Here is a 26,641-nt window from a genome sequence, read left to right as displayed (position 1 = left end):
GTGGCAGCAAGACCATCATGTCGAGGAGAAAAGGTGAATGCCGGTACGTCACATATAGATTCACAACCCATCCTAGATACACCTCCCTCCCGCCTCAACGTCAAGATGCTAATCTACAGCTTACTCTTCTCGGACCATTTGCGATCCAATTGTAACAGATCTCGCTTCTGCAACCCATAACTCTGCGCCATCTCCTCACTTCTCTTCTTCTGCCAGTTAATCTTCTTCAAGCAAAACTCTCCACGCTTATTCTCGTTCCTGCCCAACTGCAGCGCGTGCACTTCGTCCGGTCCGTCGACAATCCGCATCGTGCGGCCGTGCGCCCACATGTTGGCCAACGGGGTGTCTTGACTCACGCCTGCGCCGCCGTAGGCTTGGATCGCGCGGTCGAGGACACGCAGGAGCATGTCGGGGACGAGCACCTTGGCCTCGGCGATTTCTTTGAGAGCGAACTTGGCGTCTTTGCTGTCGATCATGATGGCGGCGTTGAGGACCTGCAGACGCGAGGCGTCGATCTCGATCCGCGAGTGCGCGACACGTTCCAGCATCACGCCGTGCTCGTGGAGCTGCTTGCCGAACGGCTTCTTCTTCGGGTCGTTGATGCGGGCGAGGAACCACTCGAGGGCCTTCTCCGCGGCGCCAATGGAGCGCATGGCGTGGTGGATGCGTCCGGGTCCGAGACGGCCCTGGATGACCTCAAAGCCGCGCCCTTCGCCGAGACACATGTTGGCCGCCGGCACGCGGACGTTGTTGAAGGTGACGTGGCCGTGGCCGTGCGGCGCGTCGTCGAAGCCCATGACGGAGAGCATGCGGTGGATGGTGATGCCCGGGGTGTCGAAGGGGACGAACATGACGGATTGTTGTTTGTAGACGGAGGCGTTGCTGGGGTCCGTCTTGCCCATGACGATGTAGACTTGGCAGCGCGGGTCGCCGACGCCCGAGGACCACCATTTGGAGCCGTTGAGGATGTAGTCGTTGCCCTCTTTCTTCATGGTGAGGGAGATGTTGGTTGCGTCGGAGGAGGCGACTTCGGGCTCGGTCATCAGGAAGGCGGATCGGATCTGGCCTTCGAGGAGGGGCTTCAACCATCTATCCTTCTGCTCCTGTGTGCCGTACTTGGCGAACACCTCCATGTTGCCAGTGTCTGGTGCGGCGCAGTTGGTCGCCTCGGACGCAACACCACTCTTGCCTAGGTATTCTGCCATCAAACCGTACTCGAGATTGGAGAATCCAGCGCCCTCTTTGAAGTGGTTCTTGGGCAAGAACATGTTCCATAGTCCCAGCTCACGAGCTCGCTTCTTCAAATCTTCAAGAATCGGGGGGTGGGCGCTGAAGCGGGTTTCCGTGCCAGTGCCGACTTGTTGTTGGAAGACGGCATCGGCGGGGATGCACTCTTCTTCGACGAACTTCTCGACCTGCACAAACACCACTTAGCAATCGGCATTGGGAGGCAGATATAAGAGTAACCTACGACATCCAACAGCTTCATGGCCCTCTCACTGACGAATGGCTTCGCAATGATGGGGATCCTGTCGCTGGCCTTGGTTGGAGCACCTTTGCTACTGTTGACCAGCATCTCCTCCATCGCCTCGATCTTGTACGGTACCGACATGATGGCGGTTATTATGATGGTTTTCCAATTGATCCAAGCAATCGAAATAATACAATTGAAGTAGGAGTCAAAGAAGTAAGAAAGTGGAGGAGTAGTCGTCGTTGATCGGGCGAGGTCTGTTGCCCGCACGATGCTTTCCCCAGACCGAGGCAGTCGGCGATTGCTTGGTTAGACTGCCCTGCTTGCTCCAACCTCACCTAAAACATCAGGTGAGATCTTTGGGTTGACCGAGGTAGATATAGGATGCTTCGTAATCGTAAAGACTAATACTGTTTGGACATGCAGTGTATATGTTGAACTGGCTTGCACGTCGATTTGAGGCCGAAGTCCGTAGTATAGGTATCTGCTATCGAAGCCAATGTTTGAGCAACCCAGAGCTACTTGTACCCTTCCAAACCCGCCCAGAGCACCTTCATCTCAGCAGCAATTCCAACCCGTCCCTCACACTCACCGCCTCACCCCCGACCGCGCCTTGGGGAAATCCAACGGCAACTTCAGCTTCGCGACCTTAACACTCCTCTCCTGCCCCTTCTTAATCCCCCACCTCTCCCTCTCCCCCTCCGTCGGCGCCGCAATCCGACACCCCAACTCCCGAAAATACTGCGCCATCTCCTTCGCGTCCATCTTGAGATCATCCCTTAGATTCGACGTATCGGCCGTCCAGCCATCGACGTACAGCGACAGCGCACACATGTGCGTGTAGAGTCTCTGCATGTGCCATTTCGTCAACTCATTCGCGTCGTTGGCGAAGCGCCTGCGCACGCTGTTGACCAGGCTGTCGGGCCAGGCGGAGAGGCGTTTGGAGAGGACGTCTTTTTTGGGGACCTTTTTGCCGTTGCGGCCGCCGCTGGGGAGGGCGTCGTGGAATTCGAGCAGGAGTTGGAGGTATTTGAGTGCTTTGAGCTTGAGGATTTGGTCGGATGTGCCTAGAGCTTGCACGCGGGCGGCTGGGAAGCGGTGGGTGAACTTGATGTCTTCCTCGTTCTTGGTCTTTTCTTGCCAGTCTTTGATGTTGACTAGTCGTGCGTCGGAGGGTGGAAGGAGTGTCTCGTAGGCGTATACCTCTTCTACGTTCTCCGCCGCGAGGTTGGGCTTTGGTATGGGTTTCGAGGCCAGTGCTGTCTCCGCTGCTTGTTCTTCTGTTGGTGCGCCTGTGACGGTGTCTGGCATAGACTGTAGAATCGCATCTTGAACATCGTCCGGCCTGCCCTTGCCCTTCGGATCTCGATTGGTGATTGCGTTGACCGTCTTCTCTGCTATAATCTTCTTCGCCTTCTTCGTGCCAAACTCACGACCCAGCTCTTGTCGTTGCTGTAGAAAGGTTCGGTTTTGGTTGGCTTTGGCTTCGGATCGTAGTGTGCTGCGTAAGCTGAGGTGGTGGGTTGGCATGACTTGCAGCTGCTTCGTCGCCGGATCATACACCGCCACATAATGGGCAAGACCATCGTCCAGACTGGCGGGTGAAGCAGTGTAGTCGAGTCGAGAGTGTCGGTGAGAGTGCAGGAGGAGTTCGTGGTCGTTGGAGGCCGCATCGTCCGGCTTCTTACTCGACGGTCGCTTGGTGTAGGCGTCGAAGACTAAGTCTGGCGTCGTCAAGCCGGGAGCATCTACCAGAGCTGGATCGGATCCATCCACGCTGTTGTAGGTAACTTTGATCTGTCCCTCATCTTGTCCAAATGCCACCTTCTTACTGGATGCCTCGACCCCATTGGACTGTCTCTTTCGCTTTTTGTTCTCCTTCTCTGCCATTGCAACCACCTTCCAATCAAGTCGTTCGCAATGTGGTGCTTGGTCGCGTCCAAAATTCTTAGCTTCGGCACGTGAAAAGTGATCTCAGAAAAGCGCTTTCCTATCGTAGTTAGACCTAAATTAAAGTTCCCCGGATAACCAGAAAGTTGGATCTTCCAGCGACAGCAAGGGACAACACCCTTGTCCTCGCGCGGCAGAGACACGCCTGGGCACGCGCACAGCACACACTCGCTCTGCGCAGTGACGCGGTGGAGGTGGGCAGAAAGCCTATCGCCCGAGGACTGGCCCCGTCTGTTGCACAACATCACGTAGCTGTAGCTTCCAACGGTCAGGTCCACTCTCCTCTATCTCTCCTTCACTCTTTCCCGTTCACTCCATATCCCGCTTTCGTACATCTCCGCCGACAGGGCCTTCCACCATAGCTCCCCAGGACAAACCACACGCCGGGCCCCGCAAGCTCGAGGTTCGATCAACGTCCCACCCCAACCGCAGCGACATCATCCGCGAGACCTCGCATTCCCCCGCCCGGCCGGCCAACGACAACAGCAGCGACATGGCTACGCAAGTCCAGACGGCCACTGAAGGCGCCCAGGAGAAGACGCAGGATGCTACGCAAGGCGCCCAAGACAAAGTCCAAGGCTACACTTCCTCCATCATGAGCGGAGTCCAGGGTGCGTTCAGCTCGGTGTCTGGATGGGCTCAAGGGACGCTGGACAAGTTCTTCCCGCCGGAGCAGCGAGCGGCGTTTTTGGCCAAGATACAGGAGTTTATGCTGGCGAACCCGAAGTTGTCGGTACGTTCTACACCAATCTGCCTACGTCTGCACGTCATATTGACTTATGCTTGTTGGACAGAGCTTCCTAGGCATGAACATCTTCATCACCGGCGTCCCGCTCGCCCTCTTCGTCCTCTTCACCCTCACCGTCTTCATCTTCAGCCTGATCGTCGGGCTGGTCCTCGGCCTCCTCGCCGCTGTTGCCTTCACGCTCTTCTGCGTCGGCGTCGCCCTAACCATCGTCTTACCATTCATCTTCTTCACAACCATGGCCGCTTGCTTCCTCTTCCTCTGGGGTCTAGGCGGTTACTACATTATTAAATGGGCTAATGGTCAAGCTGGCGGCACGAGCGAGGAACAGCCGTTGCTATCCGGCAGTATTGGGGATAGTTTGAATAGTCTTACTGGTGGACGACTGTCGGGTTTCATGGAGGGTGCGAAGAAGGAGAGGTCGAAGGGGGATATTAGTGGGTACTCGGATGAGAATACGCCTGCGGCAGAAAAGGAGGAGGGGCAGGAGAAGCAGGAAGGACAGGAGAAGCAAGAGGGACAGACGAAGCAGGGTGGCCAGGGCAAGCAGGAGAGACAGACGAAGCAAGATGGGCAAGCGAAGCAGGGTGGCCAGGGGAAGCAGGAAGGGCAAGCGAATGGCTCGACCCAGCAGAAGCCGCAGAAGCCGCAGAAGCCGCAGAAGCAAAGTGTGAGTGTTAGCGGCCTTTCATCGAATCTTTCTTCTTCCGTTTAGCAACAAGCGGCGAAAGCTACTTATGTTCTGGCGGAGAGTGTTGAGAAGAATGCTAACGATAAGATTGCAGTGATGGACGGTTTAGTAGGTGGTGATACTGAGACGGTTAAGACTGTGGAATCCGAAGCTCGTCGATATCTATACATTTGTGGGCGCTTGCATGGCGAGGCGTTGATGGATGGCTCTGTGCCTTTTGCTGGATGATTGAAAAAGCGGCTCTCGGAAAGTTCGTGCGCAGACAAAGGGGCGCATGTTCGCATCCATGATTCAAATACTCACGGCCGTATCGACAACTACACCGACACAAAATCTACATCTACACCTCCCCATCCCCCTTCTCCCCCGGCCCCAAATGCTTCCCCACAAACCCCACCACCCGCTCCGCCATATCCCGCACATGCCTCCTCTCCTTGATAATATGCTCTTCCCTCGGATACACCACCATCTCAAACCCCAACCCCTGCCCCTGCAGCGCCCGCCGGAACCCCACCGCCTGACTCACCGGCACCCGCTCGTCTTTTTCTCCGTGCACCATCAGTACCGGCGGGATCTCCACCGCGGCTTCCACCGCGGCTTGGAACTCCCAGATCGCGCTGCCCTTTCGGTTCGCGACGTCCGGTTTGTCGCTTCGCCAGGGCGATTTGCCCGCCATATCGCTCTGAAACGTCGCGCCCACGTCCGAGGTCATGGTCATGGTGTCCCAGTCGCTCACACCCGCACCGGGGATCGCGGCGCGGAATTTCCAGCCTTCCCCGTGTAGACCGTTGCGCACGCAGGCGAGGTAGGAGAGGAAGCCGCCTTGGCTCCAGCCGCTGACTACCAGGCGTTCGGGGTCGGAGTAGCCATTCCTGACTGCGTCGTTGACGAGAGCGATGATGTCGTCGTACTCAACCGTACCTACCGCCCCGCGAGCGCAGTTCGCCCAGTCGGAGCCACGTCCGCTGTTGCCATGGTAGTTGGGGAGGAGGAGAGCGTAGCCGGCTTCGAGGAGCAAGGGGCCCCAGAGGTGGTATGTGCCGTCAAACTGGTTCGTGACGCGGGAGTGCGGGCCGCCGTGGATGAAGACGACGGTAGGGAGGGGTTTGGGCGGGGTGCGCTGGTTTTGTGGCGTCAGGTGCGGTGGGGTGATGTAGACGGCGTCGAGCTCGATGGCGCCGTCTTCGGAGGCGCAGGAGAGGAACTCGGGATGGCCGAAGTGGTGGTCTTGGAGGCCGTGGGCGCGGGCGTGGGAGGAGAGCTGGATCAGTGCCCCGCCTGAGGCGGTGATGCTGTGGACTTCGGGTGGGTGGTTGACGTCGGAGGTTGCGACGGCAATGATGAGCTCGTCGCTGTCGGTTGTGAAGGCGGCGTCCCATGTTTTCAGCTCCTGGTCTTTGGAGAAGATTGGGCGGCCGCCGAACATGTGCAGTTGATCTTGCGGGCCGGCTTCTACCTTTACTACGATGTCTCTGTCCGCTTTGCCTAGTTCCTCGGGGCATTCTTCGAGTCCGTACGTTGGGTCTGCCCATGCAGGTGAGCTGCTGGTGGTGTCGAGAGAATAGACTGCGTTGTTGCTTATTGTGCTTTCTTGACTGCGCTGTTTCGTCATGTTAGTATAGCTCACAAGCCCACCGCACTTAGCAGATTGACTTACGAAACCTAATGCGTGAAGCTTGTCCCCTGCCCATTGGAGACTGTGAAGTTTGGTTGAAAATGGCCATGGCCCTCCTGACGGGATGGCCGCGAGGTTGATGATCGAAGCCTTGGTGCCGTGTAGATACGGACTTTCACTGCAAGCGAGCAAGACCACCGAGTCAGCACGTATTCGGAAAACAATTGTGTGGTGTGAGATAGCGTCTCGTGATGAGTATACGTCCACTTTCCTGTACATACATATTCGGAGTCGTCACCTCGAGCCACGCAATTCTACTCCCATCATCGCTCCACGCCAACTCAGTGATATGAGCAGAGCGACTGACCAAGGTCGCAACTTTCTTAGTCGCCACGTCAACCACCCTCAAACGATTAAAAGCCCAATCCTCACCCCAGACCATGGGATCGTCTTTCTCCTTATCTTTTGCCTTCTTCTCAGCACTCTTCTCGTCCGCAGACAGGTAAGCTATTGTCTTTCCATCCGGGCTGAACTCAAACCGCTCGATCTTCTTTTCGTTTCCGGCTGGCGTGAGCACCTGCGGTTCGCCTTCCTCGCCTAGAGTATGGGAGTAGATAGCCCATTGCTCGCCTGCCTTTGCTCGGTCCGAGATGAAGGCGATGGATTTGCCATCTGGGCACCATCGAGGAGAATGGTCATTGTATTCGCCAAGGGTGATTTGCCGAGCGGATCCTTGATGTCCCGTATCTGCTAACCATATCGTGGATACCTCATGTTCTCCGGTCTTCGTTATCGGGGTTGTTGAATAGAGCACTTGCCGGCAATCTGGAGAAATTTTGATGGTCTTCGGGATAGGCAGATCGAGGATTTTGTCCAGCAGGGCCATGTTGCCGTCCTGAAACGCACCAGTGTCGTTCTCGTGTAATAGACCGAGCAAGTTCCGTTCGCCGTTGTCGTCGAAGGAAATATGATGGCTTGCTGAAGGGTTGAGGAAAGCGTTGGTAGGGCAGCTCAAGACGCAGGAGAAGAAGAAAGCGAAAAGTGCCAAGTGTACAACATGCAGCGGTTCTCGCATGTGAAATGGTCCTGTACTTATCAAATCACGTCTTCCTCCTTCTGTATCAGGACATCTCGATTCCTTCTGGTTGCCGTTGTTGCCGTCCCGTGAGGTCGAGGTCGAGATGATTTGGAGGTCCGAACGCCGATGCGGAAAAGTTCGACTTCACTCAGCTTTCTGCTCCTGATTGTCACGGCGTCTCCAGTGGATCTAGTATAGTACAAACGCTGCGTGATCGTGGTGGTGAGTTAATCATATCTCGAAGACAGCATCAGACAATAGATATGGATGTGGAGCTCAACGTGTCATTTGACGATGTTCTTGCCAACGAAACGCGGTGGTGAGCAATCGCGCCTTCCTGCAAACAACATGACTGCCTGCGTTTGAACCACAACATCTGGACTTCACTCGAGGGTTGAACATCGACGACCCTGTCTGCTTTGCACTCATTGGAACTTTACAACCAAACAAGCCTGACCATCACCTCCACCATGGCGAAGAAGAGGCAAGCCCCTCTCCTCAAGAAGATGCTGGCGAAGGGCCGCCCACCACTCGCACCCAAACCTCAGGCGGTCCTCTCCAAGAAGGCAACACAGAAGCTCATCCGCTCACATCATGGCCTCAACAAGAAACTCGCCAAAGCCGAAGCGAGAGGAGACAAGGTAAGCACTGATCCGTCGAGACACGATGCATGTGACACTTTGAGAGCTTTTGGACTCTCCCACAGTTTTGAAACTTTTGCTAACCCTTCTATGCTTGGTTTCAGGAGGAAGTCGACAAGCTTAACAAGCAAATCAACGACTCCGGCGGCCTGTCCAGCTACCAACTCGCCAGCATCCAAGGCCAATCGAGCGAGCGTGGCGGCGACTCCTCCGTTGTGCTAGTGGAGTGGCTGAAGGACATCAAGGTTGTCACTGCTTCGTCGGAGCACAAGCTCAGGATGCTCGAAGTCGGCGCTCTTTCTACGGACAACGCCTGCTTCAAGTCTGGTCTCTTCGACATCGAGCGCATCGATCTGAACTCACAAGCCCCCGGCATCAAGAAGCAAGACTTCATGGAGCGGCCAGTCCCACAGTTCGAGAAGGATCAGTTCGACATCATCTCCCTCTCGCTCGTGCTCAACTTCGTACCGACCGAGGAGGGACGCGGCGCCATGCTCAAACGCACCTGTCAGTTCCTCGATCAGAGAGCTCCGCGTACGATGCCGAAGGGCATCCAAGACAATTTCCCGGCTCTTTTCCTAGTCCTGCCAGCTCCCTCTGTGGTCAACTCCAGGTACTTCAACGACGAGCGTTTGACGCTGATGATGGCTAGCCTGGGATACGTGATGTTGCGGCGGGAACAGAAGAGGAAGCTGGTCTACTACCTCTGGCTGCTGCGTGATAAGCCGTCGCCGGATGAGCAACACTTTCGCAAGGAGATCATCAAGAGTGGTGGGAACAGGAACAACTTCTGCATCACGATGAAGCCGTGAGAGGCGTGGGACGGCGATTAGGCATAACTTGTCCCAGCAATGAGACATTCATCGATGCAGAACTCGAAAGACACGGAAAGACTACTCAAGATCCGCTTCGTTGCCTCCATCCTCAGAATCCCTAAGGTATCCTCACCCAGTTCACTGCTTTAGCGGCCGACCAGACCGCGAGGCCACAATCACGGAGGATATTCCTGCTCGAGTACTAGTACCAGCGTCTATGCAAGGTCTGCATGGGCCTGGATGCAGAGAGCTTGAGGCCCACACCGCACTAGGCTGAATATCTGAGGGATGAGAGATGAAGAAGTGTCTGTTAGGGCACTTGCCAGTTCGGTCGCACAGTCTGAGCATGTTCCTGCTCATGTTTCAGTTACCTGGTATGTACGCTGTCGAAATTCAAACAATTGCTGGCCATCTGTTGAAGCTCCTTGGTAAGATTCCATGGCATGGTACACTGCCATGCTCAACACCCACTGCAGGACGCCATCCATACGCGTTCTTCCAGCAGATCCAATACCACGCGGTCAGTTATTTCGATCACCATCCTTCTCCAGCATGGCAAGTCAGCGTGTGAGGTTCTATGCGACCGCGTTGTCGTTTCCAAAAGTATCTCGGCTGTCTTGAACGCCCATTGTATGGACAGTACCGTGCATTGCGGGACGAGCAACGCCGTCTCGTACAAGATAGATCAATCGGCAGATGGTGTAAACTGTAGTGACACATTGTGCATTTACTGTGCCTAAATACAATCGTGGATGATGCGAAGGGTTGATCATCAGGTCGATGTTCAAAAGGTGGTCCAGATTCACGATGTGGTTGGTCCGATGGTGGCGTCTTCCTTTGCTTCACTCCAGCCGAGGCACGTCACCAGCCACATCAAGGGCAAGGGAACACCAGACCTCGACATTGAATAGACACAGATAGTCCAACAGCAGTCATCCCCTTCTCACCCATCCCCATTCGATCGTACACTACCGTCGTCATCGTGGAGGAGCTGTTCAGATGCAGGCGACACGCCGATGGCTTCGGCGGAACAGAACCACCCTTCTAATCACTGCCGGAGTCGTGGGCGCCGGATATGTCGCTGGACAATATGTCGTCGGCAAGATACAGGAGGCGCGGCAGCGCATGAGTGAGGATCGGATATCCAAGGAGAAGTACGTCAATGGGTCATATACATTGCGGAGTGCAAGCTGATACGAGTTGCGACAGCCTCCGACGACGATTCGAGCAGAACCAGGAAGATTGCACTTATACCGTCCTCGCCCTCCTGCCTACGATCCGCGAAGAGATCATTGGCGCGCTACCCGTCGAGCAGATCACGGAGCAATTACAGCAAGAGCGACAAGAACGGTTGCGGAAGCTGGGACAGTCCGAAGCGGCTTCTTCTGAGCTACCCTCTGGGCCACCCAGTGTCACGGACGATGCTGCGAGCTTGCAGAGCAGCAGCTATGTCCATGCGAGTCAGATGGTGAGCAGCGGTGGAGATTCTGGCACATCATCATCGAGGCCGAAAAGGAGTAAAGCGCAGCTATGGCAGGAGATGAAGATACATTCGGTCACGCGAGCGTTGACGTTGATCTATACGGTGTCGCTTCTCACGATGCTCACGCGGATACAACTAAATCTTCTTGGTCGGAGAACGTACCTGTCATCAGTGGTCGCGCTGGCATCACCTCCGGCAGCGGTGGAGGAGTCTACGATATCGTTAGAGAACAAGGATGACGACAACTACGAGAACATGTACGGAAACGACTTTGACACGAATCGAAAGTACTTGACCTTCTCGTGGTGGCTGTTGCACAGAGGGAGCAAGCAGATCATGGAGAGGGTGATGGGGGCGGTGAAGGAGGTGTTTGGGTCTGTGAATATACGGGAGGATATCAGCATGGAAAGACTTTCCGATTTGATTATGCAGGTACGGAGGAAGATTGAAGGGGCGACGGAGGAGGAGCGGAGGGACATGAAGTGGTTATCCTATCTACTGCCTCCGAAGCAGGATGAGTCGTACGTCATTCGACAGTCGACAATGTCAGATAGCGAAGATGTGGCATCACCAGAAGCGAGCTCCAAGGAGGATCCGATGAGCGCATCCGTGGTAGAAGACTCCGAAATCAGCGGCTCATTACGGCGGCTCCTGGACGAGACATCCGACCTCATCGATTCACCCACCTTCACCCACGTCCTGAGTAGACTCCTCGACACCTCCTTTTCACATCTCGTCGACTACCGCATTGCTACAGAAGCGTTTGGCATTACTGGACCACCAGCACCTGGGACAATGGGCGAGGAGTCCAGGATAACGGAAATCAGCGACAAGAAGTGTAAACTCGCACACATGCTGCCGATCTTCTGCAAGCAAGCGCACGTCATCGCATCAGGAAGTGGCGAGTTCGACGCCATGGACGGCGCGATGGGACAGCAGACGCTCGGAAACGAGTACATCGCCGCCCTAGATCGCGTGGCAGAACTCGGAGCCTTCGCAGCGGTGATCTACTCGAGTAACTTCGAGTATGAAGTACAGGAGAGCGAGAACACGACTGCTGCTTCGTCTGAAGCGAAGCCATCCCCGCCGGCGCTGGCGTCGATGGGCGAGTCGCTAGGTCTTCTGGGGTCTGTGGCGCAGGTTGACGAGGCGAGGCCGAAGAACGTCGAGCGGAGTACGTTGGAGGATAGTGGTTCGGCGCCTGTCATGGCTGCTGAGGAGAGTGCGCCTGCTGAGGCCGGGCAGGGTGGGTTTGAAGCGGCATGGAAGAAGGCACTGTCGGAGGAAGATGGGCAGGGTGGCGGTAGCTAGCACGATAGCAATACCTGCGAAGACAGTTATGAAGGCTTGTGTTGAGCATCTTCAACCTGACCGATCCTTGTCAGCCTCGTCTTGGTCATGCATTAGCAGTTGCGAAAGCGTCAACAGATTTGTGCCTGTTATTAGCAAGCCAAGAGGTAAAGGCGGCCTTTATGCATTCCCCCATGCCATCGTCGAAGATAAGACACGTTTTCGCGACTTCAATTAGACTTTATCTCCGACCTTGTGCAGTAGCTGCAGCATCCTTTGTCAAGCATCCTTTGTCATGCCGCTTGCCCAATCGGCAGGTGCGGCCGCCCCGACAGTCAGCAATGCACGATGCCAATGCCAAATCCACTGCCCTTGGACGCAATGTTTCCTCGACGTCGCGTCTGGGCGTCATGGTTTATGCTAGATGTGCTATGGACGAGCTGACTGATAGTTGCATTGGGCGTGTGCTTGTAGCGCCGGTTTAATGTAAGGAAGGTCTGTGGCTACAGATGGGCTCTCAGCCCCGACGACGGTTGAGATATAAGAGTACTCGACACTCCCCTTCTGCAGAACATCTTCTCAACACCTAGTTTCCTCTGCCATCCCACTCATTGTTCTTCGCATAACCACCACCTCGACAATGTCTCGCTACCAGGAAGCACACAAGAACTCCAAGGGCCCTGGCGATGCCCGCCCAACCGCTCTCCAAATCGTCGAAGACGAAGGCTTCATCGGCAAGCTCACGGACAAGGTCTATCTGGTCACTGGCGTGTCTGCTGGTATCGGGATCGAGACGATGAGGGCGTTGTATGCTACTGGCGGCCATGTCTTTGGGACTGTGCGGAACATGGAGAAGGGTAAGCTAATCACTCCACGGATCTGTCTGAATGTAGCGCTGACTCTCAAGGCAGGTCAGAAAGCTGTCGACTACGTCAAGTCAAACACGAAAGGCGGCAAGATCACTCTACTCGAGATGGACAACCAGAGCCTTGCGTCGGTGAAGAAGGCTGCGGAGGAGTTTTCGAAGCAGAGCAAGACGCTTAACATTCTCGTCACCAACGCCGGGTAAGTACCGAAATCCCCTCGTCTACAGCCAAATGCTAAGTCATTCCAGTGTCATGGCAACCCCCGAAGGCAAGACCAAAGACGGCTTCGAGACGCAGTTCGGTACCAACCACGTCGCCCACTTCTACCTCTTCCAGCTCGTCAAAGACGCCCTCCTGGCTTCGAGTACACCGGAACTCCCATCCCGCGTCGTCTCCGTCAGCTCTTTCGGCCACCGCAGCGGCCCCATCCGTTTCGACGACTACAACTTCGAAAAGGAAGCTTACAACCCCTGGGCTGCCTACGGTCAAGCCAAAACAGCTAACATCTACCTCGCGAACGAGATCGAGCGCCGATTCGGAGCCAAGGGTCTCCATTCCACGTCTCTGCACCCGGGCGGCATCGACACCAATCTCCAGGAGCATGTCGACTTCAGCGCCGCGATGGCGAACGAGGCGGTGCAGATGTATATGAAGAGTCCTGAGCAGGGTGCTTCCACCACCGTGTATGCGGCTTTGAGCGAGGAGTGGAAGAACAAGGGTGGCAAGTACCTTTCGGATTGTGTGGAGCAGCCGCCTTTCAGTCATGCGGAGGATCCGATGTATGTCGGCGATGATGGGTATGCGACGTGGGCGTATGACGAGGAGGCTGCGAAGCGGTTGTGGAAGGAGTCGTTGAAGATGGTCGGGTTGGAGGATGATCAGTAGAGGACTGTTGGTGAATTCCAGCCGTGAAAAGTACCACTTTTGATCAGGAGTCACCAAGCTTTTGTGCGATCTCAGCTGCCAGCATCTTCTCCCTGTGCGCTTTGAAGTCGGGCTCGATGATCCTTCCGTGTCCTGTAGGCTCGACTTGAAGGATACTGATCTGCTTCGAGTGTCGTGCCATTTTGACGCGCCACACACCATCCTTGCCCATAAGACTCTCCTTCAAGAACTCCAGAAAAGCCGCTGTCATGTTGATGCATACGTTGCCGTCCCAAGATCGTTGACCTTTCCTCACCGAGCCGGGAATGCGCTGCGTCTCCAACTCCTGGATCGATTCGAGCTGACCGACCGGAGAGCGAAAGCCGACAACGACCTTAGGCACGCCCAGCAGGAACGACTGAGCCCAGATGCGTAATAGTTTTGCTTCCCACTTCTTCAGAGCCTTGTAGCTCTGATCCGTTTGCGTGGCGCTCGTCTTGAGCTCCACCCAGGGTATCGGCTTGTCTCGGTCATCCGGTTTGCGATCGAGCACGCAGTCGACTTCACCAGCGAGGATGAGTGAAGTCTTGCCGATGCCTGTACGGACGATGGAGCAGTATTGGACGTTGGTGTTGACGATGTCGGTGTCGCGGCTCTCGATCTCTTCTCGTGTGCATTCGCCCCATGGTCGCGGGAGTGTGGAGAGCGCCTCAAATTTATAGCCTGGCCACGTCAGCGGCAGTCTTTCGCGCAGTGATAATTGAGGCTCGCAAAGTGCCCAGAATCATGCAATGAGCCGGGCACAGACAAGCATGTTGATGCTCACCCCAATACTGCATCAACTCGGGTGATGTGCCATGCCTGTTAGCCGCCTGCTGCATTCCACGTTGCTGCCTTTGAGTTGAGTTGACTTCTACGACATCTTTGTAGGAGTGATTGAGCTCTAGATAGCTGGAAACCTGAGTCATTATCATGTTTCGTAGACGAGACGGTGATACGGTTCTTACATTGTGTCCTTCTAGCGGTTAGCCAATGATACCCTATGTTTGAGCTGGCAAATGGCGCACCTGGAAGCAAGTCGCGTTCAGTTCGAAGTCTGAGAAGAAATCGTACGGCGCTGCCATGATCTAGAATCGTTAGCCTGTGTCGTCCCTGAGGCAAGTGCAGCACAAACCTTCGACAAGATGCCTCGCCACGCAACGATATCGACATCTTTGCTAACCTTGGCTTCGGCGGCCGGGATACCTTGCTCCAAGAGAGCTTCTTCATGGGCCTGAATTGTCTGAAGTAGTCCGTCTAGATGCCAGTCGATCGATTCGTCCGCCTTGATCCAGTTGTCGAAGCCATTTGACAGGCTTACCCGCGGTGTCGTATCGATGTGTGACCAAGGTTCCTGGAAGAGGGGCGGGTAGTAATATCGCATCCAAGCATCTGACATGGGGCGCAGGCGGTGATATTCATCGAAACAGAATTCCAAGATCTGTTTAGGTCTGCGGATGGCCGTTTGTCCGCTTTCGAAGCGCCCGAGCGGGTGGACGGGGAAGGATGTAGCCATGGACTGTGATTTTCAGCATTAACAAAGTCTCATGGGCTATGAAGTACTCGGCATGGCTAGCGGCATGTTGAACCTGAAGCAGAAGAGTCGAGTTGTTGTTCGTCGAAGTGAGGTCGAAAATCGACGACACCTGAGGTATCCACGCTAAAACTGCTATCTGCTGCAGCTTCGCGTACTCCGTCGCCTTCATCATCACACCTTCACTTCCATCCACCAACGACCACTCTCCACCATAGCCATTATCCACACCACATCACACCACTGACATCCGGCCTTCACACAGCAAGAGAGGCCACAAGCGATGGTATGCATGGAAGATCTTGATGCCACCGACGTTACTAATCCGTTCACTAGGGTCAGAACCAGTCCGGTCTGGGCGGCGGGCCTCCAGAGGGCAACAAGGACAAGAAGGGCGGCGACAAAGACTCCAAGAAGAAGCCGCCATACGAGCCTCCGCCACAACCAACCACTCGCATAGGCCGCCGCAAGAAGAAGGCCGCCGGCCCCAGCGCCTCCGCCAAACTCCCCGTCGTGTACCCTACCGCGCGATGCAAACTACGATACCTGCGGATGCAGCGAGTGCACGATCACCTGCTGCTGGAAGAGGAGTTTGTGGAGAATCAGGAGCGGTTCAGGAAGGCGAAGGCTACCAACAGCGAAGCGCCCGCTGCCACAGCCGACGCAGATGCGCTGGACCGGAACGCGGATGAGCGGAGTAGGGTTGATGACATGCGCGGCTCGCCGATGGGTGTTGGCAACCTGGAGGAGCTGATTGATGATGACCATGCGATCGTCTCATCAGCCACTGGACCAGAATACTACGTTTCCATCATGTCGTTCGTGGACAAGGATTTGCTGGAGCCGGGTGCTTCTATCCTGCTGCATCACAAGAGCGTGTCCGTGGTAGGAGTGCTCACTGACGATGCAGACCCGCTCGTGTCGGTGATGAAGCTTGATAAAGCGCCAACGGAGAGCTACGCGGACATTGGTGGGCTGGAGTCACAGATTCAGGAAGTGCGCGAAGCTGTGGAGTTGCCTCTGCTGCATCCTGAGCTGTACGAAGAGATGGGCATCAAGCCGCCGAAGGGTGTCATTCTCTACGGTGCGCCAGGTACCGGCAAGACTCTCCTCGCAAAAGCCGTCGCCAATCAAACATCCGCCACCTTCCTCCGCATCGTGGGCTCCGAGCTCATCCAAAAATACCTCGGTGATGGTCCTCGCCTTGTCCGCCAACTCTTCCAGACCGCTGCCGAACACGCACCCAGTATTGTCTTCATCGACGAAATCGACGCCATCGGCACGAAGCGATACGAGTCGACATCCGGCGGCGAACGCGAGATTCAACGCACCATGCTCGAACTGCTCAACCAGCTCGACGGCTTCGATGACCGCGGCGACGTCAAGGTGGTGATGGCGACCAACAAGATCGAGACGCTCGACCCTGCGCTCATCCGTCCAGGCCGTATCGACCGCAAGATTCTGTTTGAGAACCCAGACACCAACACCAAGCGCAAGATCTTTACACTTCACACGAGCAAGATGAGCCTGGCGCCGGACGTGGAGTTGGAGGAGTTTATTGGGCAGAAGGACGATCTGAGTGGTGCGGACATTAGGGCCATTTGCTCAGAGGCTGGGCTGATGGCGCTGCGAGAGCGGAGAATGCGAGTCAACATGGCAGACTTCCGGACTGCAAGGGAAAATGTCATGAAGACGAAGACCGAGGGTGAGCCAGAGGGCCTGTATCTGTAGAACACGTTTGCTGCTGCGTACGAGAATGAGGCGGTGTGAATGGAGGGGTGGAGGGTTGTTGAGCGAAGTCGTGATGCATAGCATACAGCGTGGTCTTCGGATCGTGTACTTCTAATAGACTTTTGTGCAAAACTTTCGCTGTCAAGAAGGATCTCCATCGTGAGGCGTCGACTGCAGCAGGGTCAAAGGGTGTCGTTCCTCATCACCGTTCGAACGAACTAATATGCACGCATCTGCATACACCTGTGACGCTGACTCGAGAGAGTTTGTGACCAGCGAGATGATCAGGCGATCTTGCTGCCTCACGAGCTCACCGAAACAACCACAAGCGAATTGATCACGCCGAGTCAGTGCTTCACTTGCTTGCGGGGGAATCACTCGCAGGGAGGAGGAAGAGGAGGAGATGATCGACTCGTCCCCTTGTAGTCGGGGAAGCGGCAGTAAACGTGGCAGTCGCTTGCAGGTGCGCCATCCGATGTCTTTCAGGGACGCAGAACGCCTCGCGAGTTCTCTCGCCTACACGGCACGCGGTTGAGACAGTGAGACGTCTAGATAAAACATGTTCAAGATCTTGAAATGAGGTGTTGGCAACGGGGACGGTACAAGAATACTTTCCATCTCGCTCGGTAGCACCGAACCGAAGAACGGAGACGGATGGCGAGTCAGTGGAAAAGAGTTCACTCCGCTCGCCTCGCCTGGGTGCCAATGACGAGGCTTGCAAACCCTCATCCTCCACCGCCTGCATGTGGTCGTTGTTGTTGCTGTGCCTCATCTCGCGCATTGGTCTAGCAAAACAACCTCTCCCAGATAAGGATGCAAGACCACCACATACACTACCCCTTCTGTCGTCCCGCTGATCCGCTTGATGAGATATGATTATTGTCTTAGGTTGTCGCAACATGGAGGATCTCCTCCCTGTCGCGAACGGGTCGTAGCCTCGTCCACCATCCGACATTCGGCGAGCGCCCAGCCGCTTGCTGGACTGCTGTCCCTGGCGCCGCATGTGATGGCGCACATCTGCCTCCTCCTCAACTCTCCGGCACGCTGCACCTAGACGCCACCAGCGCCCACTGCTCTCGCGGAGAGAGGGCCCTCGGCAGCTGCCGACATCCTTCGAGGACCTTTGGTCCTGTCGATCGCACTCCTGTTGAAACTACGGCACGTCGCTAGTGCTGCGAGCAAGCGTTGGAAACATGACTCTCTCTTCCGAATGCTCTAGGGAGCTTGTCTCCAAGACTTGCTGCACGCCCGCTCCCCCAGGTTTTGGTCAATGGCCTGGCCGCGATATATGGTGGCGGGAGATCCACTCCTCTCCGCGGATTCTCCTACACCCTCCTTCGCATTCGTTCTGGGTTATGTGAAGGCGTCTGCTTACGGGGGCGGCCAAACTCTTTCAATGCTGACAAGTCATCATTATGGTTGACCAGGCTGACACGCTGCAGCCCGCTGCGTTAGCTATTATCGTTCTCTTCCCATCGCTTGCGCTCGTTGCAGTCTTATTGCGAGTGTATTCGCGAGTACTGTCGCGGCAGTTCCACTGGGGTATGAAGCAGCGATATTGCAAACAATCTACGAGCCATTGCTCACAGAGACGACAGATGACGCTCTCGTGCTCCTGGCGATGTCCCTCGCCATTGGGGAAGCCTGCATGTTGTGGCTTTACGTCAAGCAGACCTACCAGGGTTACCACTACTACGACGTTCCGACCTTGACAGACCAGGAGAGGGTACTGGGTTCGAAGTATGACCTTGCAAACCAGCTGCTGTATAACCCTATCGTAGGTCTATCCTCGCGCCAGAGAAAAGGTCGGCCATGCTGATTTCTGTACGATGCAGCTGGCACTCGTCAAGGCTTCGGTCCTCATCTTCCTCTGGCGGCTCGAAGACCGCCGCAAGATTATTCAATGGTCAATCAAGGGCCTCTTTGTAAGTCTGTTACGAAGACATGGTCAACCACCTTTTTGTGCTCTACTTACACTCCGCGCGCTGCACAGGCTCTCAACCTCTGCCTGTTGATATCTCAATTCTTCGTGGTCATGTTCCAGTGCTCGCCTATGAACTACTACTGGGACCATTGGACCATGGACGAGTACGGGCCCCCCGATCCAGAAACCGGGATACCGCCCGTCACAGTGCCCGGCGGAACTTGCATCGACCAGGTCAAGTTCTACCTCATCTCGCCCGGTTTGGCCGTGCTCACGGACATCCTCATCCTACTCATTCCAGCCGCCATGGTGTGGAACCTGCGTATGCCGAGGAAGAAGAAGATTGCCGTCTGGGCTGTGCTGTCGCTGGGGTGGATGTGAGCTTGACCTTCCAGACCCTAAAGTACTATTGCGCACCATGCTGACAACACTTCCTCCACAGCGTCGCAATCATCGGTCTCGTCCGCCTCGTCCTATACTACTTCCGCTTCCGACCCGACTACCGTGACCGAAGCCACAGCCTCACCCTCACCACCTCGGGCATGGAAGTCAGCATCGCCATCATCGCCTCCTGCGGACCCGCCATCAAAGCCCTCATGACCCGCTTCATGCCCAACCTCTTCAACAGCACACAGACCAACTCGGCGCGCGGCACCTCAAGCGGCAACGTCTTCTACTCTCCACAGGCCTACGCGCGCGGCCGCTCCCCCGGTTTCGGCACCAAGACCGACAGCAGACCGCAGGATTCCCACTACGGTCTGCGGGATCTGGGGCCCGATGGCAGGGAGACGGACGGGGATAGCCAGGAGGCGATTGTGCGGACGGAGAGTCTGGCGATGAAGCGGGATGATTTTGACTTCGGGCTCGAGGACGCGCAGGTTGCGGAGCCGCGGAAGGTGTTTTGGCATCGGCCTTCTGAGTGAAACTAGCGAGCGAGCGATCTGGGAGGCGTTCTTTTGATTTGCCGTGTATATATGTACTATTAAGTGTGAATGACCGGAATGAACAAAACATTGCTACAGTACGTCAGGGATGAGGTTGTTTTATGCTTTCAGTGGGTTTGGTGAGGCGTAGGTGAGTTGCGGGTGGATAATGTGTGGTGGCGCTTATGGGCGTAGTGCTCCGCGGAGGAAGGTTGTGTCAATGCAATATACATGGATGTGGTTTCCGATGGTGGCTGGCAGGATGTTCGAGGCGTGCAGAATCCATCGTCCTCCATGAGAATTGCATGGGCACCGGTGCCAATACCTGCGCGATGAAGGATATCAACTTCGATCTCGTCTTCCAAACAAGTCGAAGGTTGAGCTGAAGGTTTTAGGAGGTGATGACAATCGCAAAAGGGTATCGTCCATACAAACACATTACATCAGACTCATCCCTCAACATCATTCCTCTCCCTCGCCTCCCTTACACTCCACTCCCAATCCGTCCGTCCCAAATACACAAACTCGATCCCCGCCACCAGCCCCAACGCCAACGCCACCCCCGTCCACAGCCCCCACAGCCCCCAGCCCAGCCCAAACGCCGTGCCCATACTAATCGGCATCGCAATGACGTAGTAACAGAACAACTGCACGTACCCGCCGAAATGCTGCCTCCCTAAGCCTCGCAACGTGCCGTTGCACAGCGCCGCGAGTGCGTCGAAGAGCTGGAACGCGGCGCAGAGGGGCAGGATGTCGGACACGAGACGGATGACTTCCGGGTCGTCCGTGAAGAGGTAGGGGATGTAGTCTTTGAGTGCCGAGAGGAGGGTGACGTTGAAGATGCCGATGATGCAGGCGCCGACGAAGGCGACTTTGGTCGTGAGTTTTGCTGCATCGGCGAGGGTGGCGCCGATGAGGTTCGCGACGCGCGTGGAGGCGGCGATGGAGAGGGGGAATGGGATCATGAAGGTTATGCCGGTGAGCGTGGCCAGGACGGATTGGGCGGCGAGCACGGTGACGCCGAAGTAGGAGCTGGCGAAGGTCAGGATCTCAAAGGCGAGGACTTCGGCTTCGACCATGAGGAGGCCTGGGATCGCGAGTTTGATCATGGGAGACCAGTTCTTGAGCGCTTGGCGGGTGAAGCCGTTCCAGCAGCTCATGCCTTTGGCGCTGAAGAAGCGGACGTAGAGCCAGAGTCCTAATGGCAGGAGGTTGTCGGTGATGGCGACGGCGATCGGGGCGCCGATGAAGCCGAGCTTGAGGTGCCAGACGAAGAGCCAGTTGAGGAAGGCGTTGAAGGGGGCGCAGAAGAGGAGGACGTAGAGGGAGGCGGAGAAGAGGCCTTGAGCTTGCACGAAGCGTTTGCCGGCTTCGAAGGCGGCGTAGCCGGGGGCGCCTATCAATACGACGCGGAGGTAGAGGCCGGCTAGTTCGGCGACGGCGGGCTCGGGAACGATGACGAGGAGGATGTCTTCGGCTAGAATCCAGATGATGCCGATCGGGATGGTGATGGCCCAGAGGAAGTAGATCATTCGTTGCATCTGGAGGCCTACTAGCTTGCGGTGGCCGCTGCCGTATGCTTGTGCACAGAGTGTGTCGAGGGAGGTTGCGAGGCCTTGGTAGACGGCGTATCCGGTGATATTGGCAGTCATAGAGGCGAGAGACACTGCTCCAAGCTCTGGGGTGCCAATATGCCCGACCGTAAAGATTGAGGCTACTGTCAAGCTGTACTGCAGCAAGAACGTAGCCATCAATGGTAGAGAGTATGCTGACAGGACCTTTGCTTCTCTCCGCCACGTCGTCTGGATCTTGCCCTCCTTGACTGCCTCCTCCCATTTCTGCTTGATGGTGCTGGGGTCGTCTTGTCCTCCGTAAGGCAGTGTCGGGTCTCCCAGTAGCGGCGTCTGTTCGGCATGCTGTTCTTGAAGTCCTCCATCTTCTCTGGACGCCATGCGAGACAGAGATTTGGTGAAGGAGCTCTTGCGTCCCCCAACCTCGTCCATTCGTGGGTGTTTCGGCGGGATGAGAGCATTGTCCCGTAGCAAACTGCGCTCTTCTTCCAAAATTCTCTGCCTCTCCTCGCGCGGTATGCGGTCTCTAGCGCTCAAAGTCTGATATAAGCCCGGTCCGATGGCTGCTCTGCTGCCAGGTCCGCCAAAGCTCGAGCGCCGACGCGAAGCTGCCAACGAGTAGTCATTGCTAGTGGCCGGGGCAGATGCAGCAATGGGAGTCTGCACTTCATCTTCCTCGCTGTCTTCTTCTTCACTCCAGTCTTCGTCCCAGTCTTCGATATCTCTCTCTATCGATTCTTGCACAGCAGGTCCCGCGGCCCATGATCGACTGACAGATCGGCTCAGGCCTCCCAGACCGTTCGGCGGGGCGGTGGCATTGATGGGTCTTGGACGGGAAGGCATAGTACGGGTCAGGATATGGAAGCAGAGAGAGGAAAATAAAGAGACACGCCGACCTACCTTGCATATGAATTTGTCTTATCGTCCTTCACGCGCGACTAGTCGAGCTCTAGGCCCGGCGCGGTGAGTGAGGGGAGCAGGAAGCTAGAGAGTTCAAGTGCCTGCCTTGTTGGGTTATCCTAGCCGGGGTGGTGCTGCTGAGTCAAGTGTGATGATGAGTATGCCATATCGCTGCTTGTATTCCATCCATACTGAATGGTCTAGACGTTGAAGAGTGTGGTGTTGAAAGACAGACGGGACAGTCATCTCGTCCACGCCAGGCACTCCCCGCATATGAGCCTCACTTCACCCGACATCCACAACCCCCTCGAACTTTCCACAGCCTCGTGACACCTCAATCCAAGCCGCCAGTGCCTGGTGACTCTGCCTGTTCAACTACGCTGCCGGCGGACTACGACTGACCCTCCTACCTCATCAGAGCTGTACCATCAAGAGCGTCTCTGTGCATGCAACACGACCACCACCAGCAGTGCTCATAACCACCTCACCCGCTGTTCGCAACCCCTACCACACCATCAACATGGCCGCCGCCAACCGTAACCGCCGCCTGCAAAAGGAGATCCAAGACATCCACAAAGACACCGACAGCGGCATCAGCATGACCTCCCCGCAAGACTCGCCCGAAATCACCGACTTCACCCACCTCAAAGGCCACTTCGCCGGGCCCCCCGACACCCCCTACGAAGGCGGCCACTACGAGATCGACATCCGCATCACCGGCGAATACCCCTTCAAGCCGCCCGTGATGAAGTTCCTGACCAAGATCTGGCATCCGAACGTCAGCTCGCAGACCGGGGCGATTTGTCTGGATACTCTGGGCGCGCAGTGGAGTCCCGTGCTCACGCTGAAGAGCGCGCTGATTAGTCTGCAGAGTCTGCTTTCGAGTCCGGAGCCCAAGGATCCGCAGGATGCGGAGGTGGCGGGGATGTTGATCTCGCGGCCGGAGGAGTTTAAGCATGTGGCAAGGGAGTGGGCCCAGCGGTATGCGGGGGCGCCGAAGCCGCTGCCGGGGAGTGGGAAGACGGGGGCGAGTAGTTCGGGTGGGGATGGGGAGGCAGTGGGAGGGGCGCGGCAGACGAAGAAGGTGGAGGATAAGGAGGCGAAGAAGAGGGAGGAGCAGCGGAAGAGGGAGGCATATCATGGGTACAATCGGGCGATGATTGATCAGTTTACGGGGATGGGGTTCAGTACGGAGCAGGTGGTGGCGGCGTTTGAGTATGTGGGGATTGATAAGGCGGGCGGGGAGGAGTATGAGCTGGAGGAGGAGTACATTGGGGATGTGACGGCGAGGTTGTTTGGGGAGATGTGATTGAGTGTTGATGCAGGAGATGAGGAATGGCTTGCTGTGACATGTCGTCAATGAAGCATGAGTACATGATAATATTCACGGCGTAAATCCCGGTGCATGCATGAGCGATGGCGTCAGGGAGTGGTGTAGCTACGAGACTGCATGTGAATGAATGGTTACCTTATGTCTCAAATCTAAACGACGGTCCACCTGTTCACTGCTGCTCTGAGCATCTCATCTCCTCTCACGAATGTTTCATGGCCTCGCCTCTTTCTATTCTTGTGCTGTATGTCCATGTGCAGGCTGTCCCGGCATTGGTTGTCCCTGCGCTGGCTGGCCCTGCGCTGGCTGGCCCTGTGCTTGCTGGGGACCACCCACCACTTTCTTCAGCTCGGCCTCGATCGCGTAGAAAGCACGATAGATGCCCGCGTCTGCCACGATCCTCAGAGCTGTGAGCTGGTCATTTACTCGCGGATGAGCAGCGAATATTTCACGGTACTGCGAGTCCGCCATAATTTTCTGCCGAACCGCTGCCGCCCGGACGTGCAAGTCCGACACCCTCTCGAAGAAATCTCCATCTTGGTTTTCCACTCGCTGCTGTTTGATGGAAGATCCCGGTTGACTTCCTCCAGTCGATGAGCCTTGGGGTTGCGGCGGCTGTGGTGATCGATATGGTGTCACTAGTGCGCTGGTGACCCGTCGACCGGCACCTCCCAGTTCTGGCTGCGCCTGAGGTAGAGAAGCCCGGTATCGATGAGTCTGGTCCAGCTGGGCCTGAGCTGATTGTGTCTGAGGTGGCTGGTCTTCCACTCGCTGCCGTTTGCTGGAAGATCCCGGTTGGTTTCCTCCATTGGATAGGTCTTGGGGTTGCGACGGTTGCGGCTGTCGTAATTGTGTCATTGGTGCGCTGATGACCCGTCGACCGATCCCTCCCGGTCCTGTCCGAGCCTGAGGGAGATATTTCTCGATGAAAAACCGAGTCCGAGCCTTTATGTCTTGAGTTTATCGGGCCTGCGCAGATTGAGCCTGAGGTAGCTGATCCTGAGGCAACTGGGGCTGCCCTGTCTGAGCCTGTGGTGTTGCCTGGGCGTTCATGCGCTGAAGATGGTATTGGGCCAGAGGAAGCTGAGCTTCAGGCGACCGAGCTTGGGGTGGTTGTGCTTGAGATATTTGTGCTTGAGGCAGCTGAGCCTGATGTGTTCGAGCTGGAGGTATTTGGGCTTCAGGTAGACGAGCTTGAGGTGGTTGCGCTTGAGGTCGCTGGGCTTGTTTTGTCTGGACCTCTGGCGCCTTTTCTAGACTCGAGGCAGTAGGACTCGCCGGCAGCGAGGATCCATACTTAGCTTTGTAGCGCTCATCCTTCAGCCTGATTGCTTCCCTGGCGGATTTTGCACCCTCCTCGCGATGTCTGGTATAGGCAAGAAACACTTCCCCGCGACACTCGTCTACCAAACGACGCCCTTCAGCAGCTCCCGCGGTTACCATTCGGCCGATCTCGTCTGCCAAATCCTTGCATTCTTCCGCCCATGCGAGATAGTCGCATGCTACATTTTTCGATGAGGCGAGAACGACGCATGCCCTCGCGCGAGAGGTGAGCGGGGCCGATGCATCATTCGCAGTCCTGCGTGCAACGCTGCATGCCGCCTTGAAGTCTTCGTACTCGCAGTATTCTCTCATCTGCGAGTTTGTCAATGTGGTGCGCTGTGCGCTGAGGATGACCCCACGGAACATACTACTTTGTCACGGTCATCCTAGTGCCGCTGTCTGTCGGCTTCGTCGTAAAGCGAGTCACCGGCGATCGATGCGTCGGACGGGGTGGACATTCTGGGGGTGAAGGAAGTGGTAATATGCGAATGACAAAGGGTGGCGAAGAAGGAAGAATGGTATAGACTTTGCAGAATGGTGATGCTGCTGGAGGAGATACTGCGTGAGAAGAGTGATGCGAAGGAAGTCAGGACGTGAGGTTGAAGGAAGACCGCTCGCTCGCCCGCCAACGCACCTACCTGTTGCCGTGCACGTGGGCGTGCCTTCTTCACTTCACTTCGTGGGCGAGCTTATCCCAACCTCACCTCCTGAATCCAGATGTCTTGGCGTTGCCTTCTTTTGCCTTGCTCGGTGCGGTGGTGATGTTGGTACGTATCTTTCCTGTATTTGTCCTGACGTGTACGCACCAGCGATCCCGCCTACATCTCTGTTGGCTGCCAGCGCTGGGGCGCGTCCAGAGCTCGCTGCAACCCATCGCTTCGCCCTTGGGTTGCCTACATCGTCGATTTCACATGGTCTCTTCATCTTTCCCATTGGTAAAAGGCTCGACCTATTTCATTGTCCGAAAGCTGGCTATTCCAGGGGCTCGATATCATTCTCCTAAGCAAGAGCTGTTTGACTGTATGTACCATATGAGGCCTTACACAATCCGAGGGTCTGACGACAATAAGAATGAATCTAGTCTCGAATGTGTTTTTCCTTTCTTTTATTTGATCCTGTTTGACTTCATCCTGGTCGTGAGAATTGGGAGTGGAAGATTGAAGTCGTCGGGCTGAAAGGACGGCCGTTGTGGGAACAAAGTTCTTCCATCAGCGTGGACTTCCCATGCCTAATCGAGGTTATCTCGATCAATTCGATCGCTCTCCAAGCGTCTGCTCGTTCTCCTGGTCTTTGCGCTTGTGAAGAGCTGTGGTAAAAGGCTATGGAGGAATGGTTGGGCCGCGGTCCGAATTTTGGCTTCCCGCCAATGCCTCAACTTCAAAACAACACCGATATCAAGCATATGAGCAAAAGAACAGATGAAAGAGCAAAAGAACGAACTGTTGCGTGGTCGGGGAATCGAACTCCGGCCTCGAGCATGGGAAGCTGTTATGGAAGTTAGTTCCTGTTGAACTACTACCGGTATTGAAGTGTGCGGACCTCGAATTCTACCTTTGAGAGAGTTAGCATTTGAACAGTCTTTGGAGACGTGGGCGCCTGCTTACCACTAAACTAACCACGCGGCTTCTCATTGGCTAATTAACACGTCAAATTCACTTATAAAAATATATAATAAGCACAACCAATTCCTCCGACTGTGTAGCTCACGACAACGTGGAAGACGCACGGTATGCTACGATACAAGCAGACGGATGCATTATGGGTTGAGCAACCATTGTACGAGCGGGGCAACGGCATCTGATCAGATCTCTCACGCCCATCATGACCTGTGTGGAGGAACATGGTTTGGACCTTGAC

At 55.8% G+C, this 26,641-nt stretch overlaps 13 protein-coding genes across 13 annotated transcripts; 7 read left to right on the top strand and 6 right to left on the bottom strand.

Moving 5' to 3' along the window:
- Positions 1-113: 113 nt before the first annotated feature.
- LTR77_008337 (uncharacterized protein) lies at positions 114-1,612 on the bottom strand (the record flags this gene model as incomplete). Its single annotated transcript, XM_064805569.1, has 2 exons — positions 114-1,415; positions 1,472-1,612. The coding sequence occupies 2 exons, from the start codon at positions 1,610-1,612 to the stop codon at positions 114-116; spliced, it is 1,443 nt and encodes a 480-aa protein (XP_064656029.1).
- Positions 1,613-2,059: 447 nt separating this feature from the next.
- RPA49 (DNA-directed RNA polymerase I subunit rpa49) lies at positions 2,060-3,361 on the bottom strand (the record flags this gene model as incomplete). Its single annotated transcript, XM_064805568.1, has 1 exon — positions 2,060-3,361. One exon carries the CDS (start codon positions 3,359-3,361, stop codon positions 2,060-2,062), a length of 1,302 nt encoding a protein of 433 aa, XP_064656028.1.
- A 553-nt stretch (positions 3,362-3,914) lies between these two features.
- LTR77_008335 (uncharacterized protein) lies at positions 3,915-5,085 on the top strand (the record flags this gene model as incomplete). Its single annotated transcript, XM_064805567.1, has 3 exons — positions 3,915-4,154; positions 4,216-4,836; positions 4,882-5,085. The coding sequence occupies 3 exons, from the start codon at positions 3,915-3,917 to the stop codon at positions 5,083-5,085; spliced, it is 1,065 nt and encodes a 354-aa protein (XP_064656027.1).
- A 112-nt stretch (positions 5,086-5,197) lies between these two features.
- LTR77_008334 (uncharacterized protein) lies at positions 5,198-7,358 on the bottom strand (the record flags this gene model as incomplete). The annotated part of the gene is made up of 3 exons (XM_064805566.1): positions 5,198-6,457; positions 6,515-6,650; positions 6,754-7,358. The coding sequence occupies 3 exons, from the start codon at positions 7,356-7,358 to the stop codon at positions 5,198-5,200; spliced, it is 2,001 nt and encodes a 666-aa protein (XP_064656026.1).
- A 662-nt stretch (positions 7,359-8,020) lies between these two features.
- BMT2 (25S rRNA (adenine2142-N1)-methyltransferase) lies at positions 8,021-9,003 on the top strand (the record flags this gene model as incomplete). Its single annotated transcript, XM_064805565.1, has 2 exons — positions 8,021-8,191; positions 8,296-9,003. 2 exons carry the CDS (start codon positions 8,021-8,023, stop codon positions 9,001-9,003), a joined length of 879 nt encoding a protein of 292 aa, XP_064656025.1.
- A 1,002-nt stretch (positions 9,004-10,005) lies between these two features.
- PEX3 (peroxin) lies at positions 10,006-11,800 on the top strand (the record flags this gene model as incomplete). The annotated part of the gene is made up of 2 exons (XM_064805564.1): positions 10,006-10,160; positions 10,216-11,800. The coding sequence occupies 2 exons, from the start codon at positions 10,006-10,008 to the stop codon at positions 11,798-11,800; spliced, it is 1,740 nt and encodes a 579-aa protein (XP_064656024.1).
- Positions 11,801-12,419: 619 nt separating this feature from the next.
- On the top strand, positions 12,420-13,530 carry LTR77_008331 (uncharacterized protein; the record flags this gene model as incomplete). The annotated part of the gene is made up of 3 exons (XM_064805563.1): positions 12,420-12,636; positions 12,691-12,844; positions 12,894-13,530. 3 exons carry the CDS (start codon positions 12,420-12,422, stop codon positions 13,528-13,530), a joined length of 1,008 nt encoding a protein of 335 aa, XP_064656023.1.
- A 43-nt stretch (positions 13,531-13,573) lies between these two features.
- RAI1 (decapping endonuclease targeting mRNA) lies at positions 13,574-14,947 on the bottom strand (the record flags this gene model as incomplete). Its single annotated transcript, XM_064805562.1, has 5 exons — positions 13,574-14,232; positions 14,336-14,460; positions 14,517-14,524; positions 14,577-14,636; positions 14,684-14,947. The coding sequence occupies 5 exons, from the start codon at positions 14,945-14,947 to the stop codon at positions 13,574-13,576; spliced, it is 1,116 nt and encodes a 371-aa protein (XP_064656022.1).
- Positions 14,948-15,365: 418 nt separating this feature from the next.
- On the top strand, positions 15,366-16,813 carry RPT2 (ATPase of 26S proteasome regulatory subunit 4; the record flags this gene model as incomplete). Its single annotated transcript, XM_064805561.1, has 2 exons — positions 15,366-15,368; positions 15,419-16,813. 2 exons carry the CDS (start codon positions 15,366-15,368, stop codon positions 16,811-16,813), a joined length of 1,398 nt encoding a protein of 465 aa, XP_064656021.1.
- A 1,621-nt stretch (positions 16,814-18,434) lies between these two features.
- Positions 18,435-19,660, top strand: LTR77_008328 (uncharacterized protein; the record flags this gene model as incomplete). The annotated part of the gene is made up of 4 exons (XM_064805560.1): positions 18,435-18,590; positions 18,649-18,738; positions 18,807-19,114; positions 19,180-19,660. 4 exons carry the CDS (start codon positions 18,435-18,437, stop codon positions 19,658-19,660), a joined length of 1,035 nt encoding a protein of 344 aa, XP_064656020.1.
- Positions 19,661-20,109: 449 nt separating this feature from the next.
- On the bottom strand, positions 20,110-22,074 carry LTR77_008327 (uncharacterized protein; the record flags this gene model as incomplete). Its single annotated transcript, XM_064805559.1, has 1 exon — positions 20,110-22,074. The coding sequence occupies one exon, from the start codon at positions 22,072-22,074 to the stop codon at positions 20,110-20,112; it is 1,965 nt and encodes a 654-aa protein (XP_064656019.1).
- Positions 22,075-22,651: 577 nt separating this feature from the next.
- Positions 22,652-23,440, top strand: ubc1 (Ubiquitin-conjugating enzyme E2 1; the record flags this gene model as incomplete). The annotated part of the gene is made up of 1 exon (XM_064805558.1): positions 22,652-23,440. One exon carries the CDS (start codon positions 22,652-22,654, stop codon positions 23,438-23,440), a length of 789 nt encoding a protein of 262 aa, XP_064656018.1.
- Positions 23,441-23,692: 252 nt separating this feature from the next.
- LTR77_008325 (uncharacterized protein) lies at positions 23,693-24,319 on the bottom strand (the record flags this gene model as incomplete). The annotated part of the gene is made up of 1 exon (XM_064805557.1): positions 23,693-24,319. The coding sequence occupies one exon, from the start codon at positions 24,317-24,319 to the stop codon at positions 23,693-23,695; it is 627 nt and encodes a 208-aa protein (XP_064656017.1).
- Between the last annotated feature and the right edge of the window lie 2,322 nt (positions 24,320-26,641).

Source organism: Saxophila tyrrhenica, assembly GCF_035928015.1.
Source record: "Saxophila tyrrhenica strain CCFEE 5935 chromosome Unknown scaffold_14, whole genome shotgun sequence".
Taxonomy (NCBI): domain Eukaryota; kingdom Fungi; phylum Ascomycota; class Dothideomycetes; order Mycosphaerellales; family Extremaceae; genus Saxophila; species Saxophila tyrrhenica.
The sequence above is the reverse complement of the archived record's forward strand: the minus strand, read 5'-3'. Positions and strand labels throughout refer to the sequence as shown.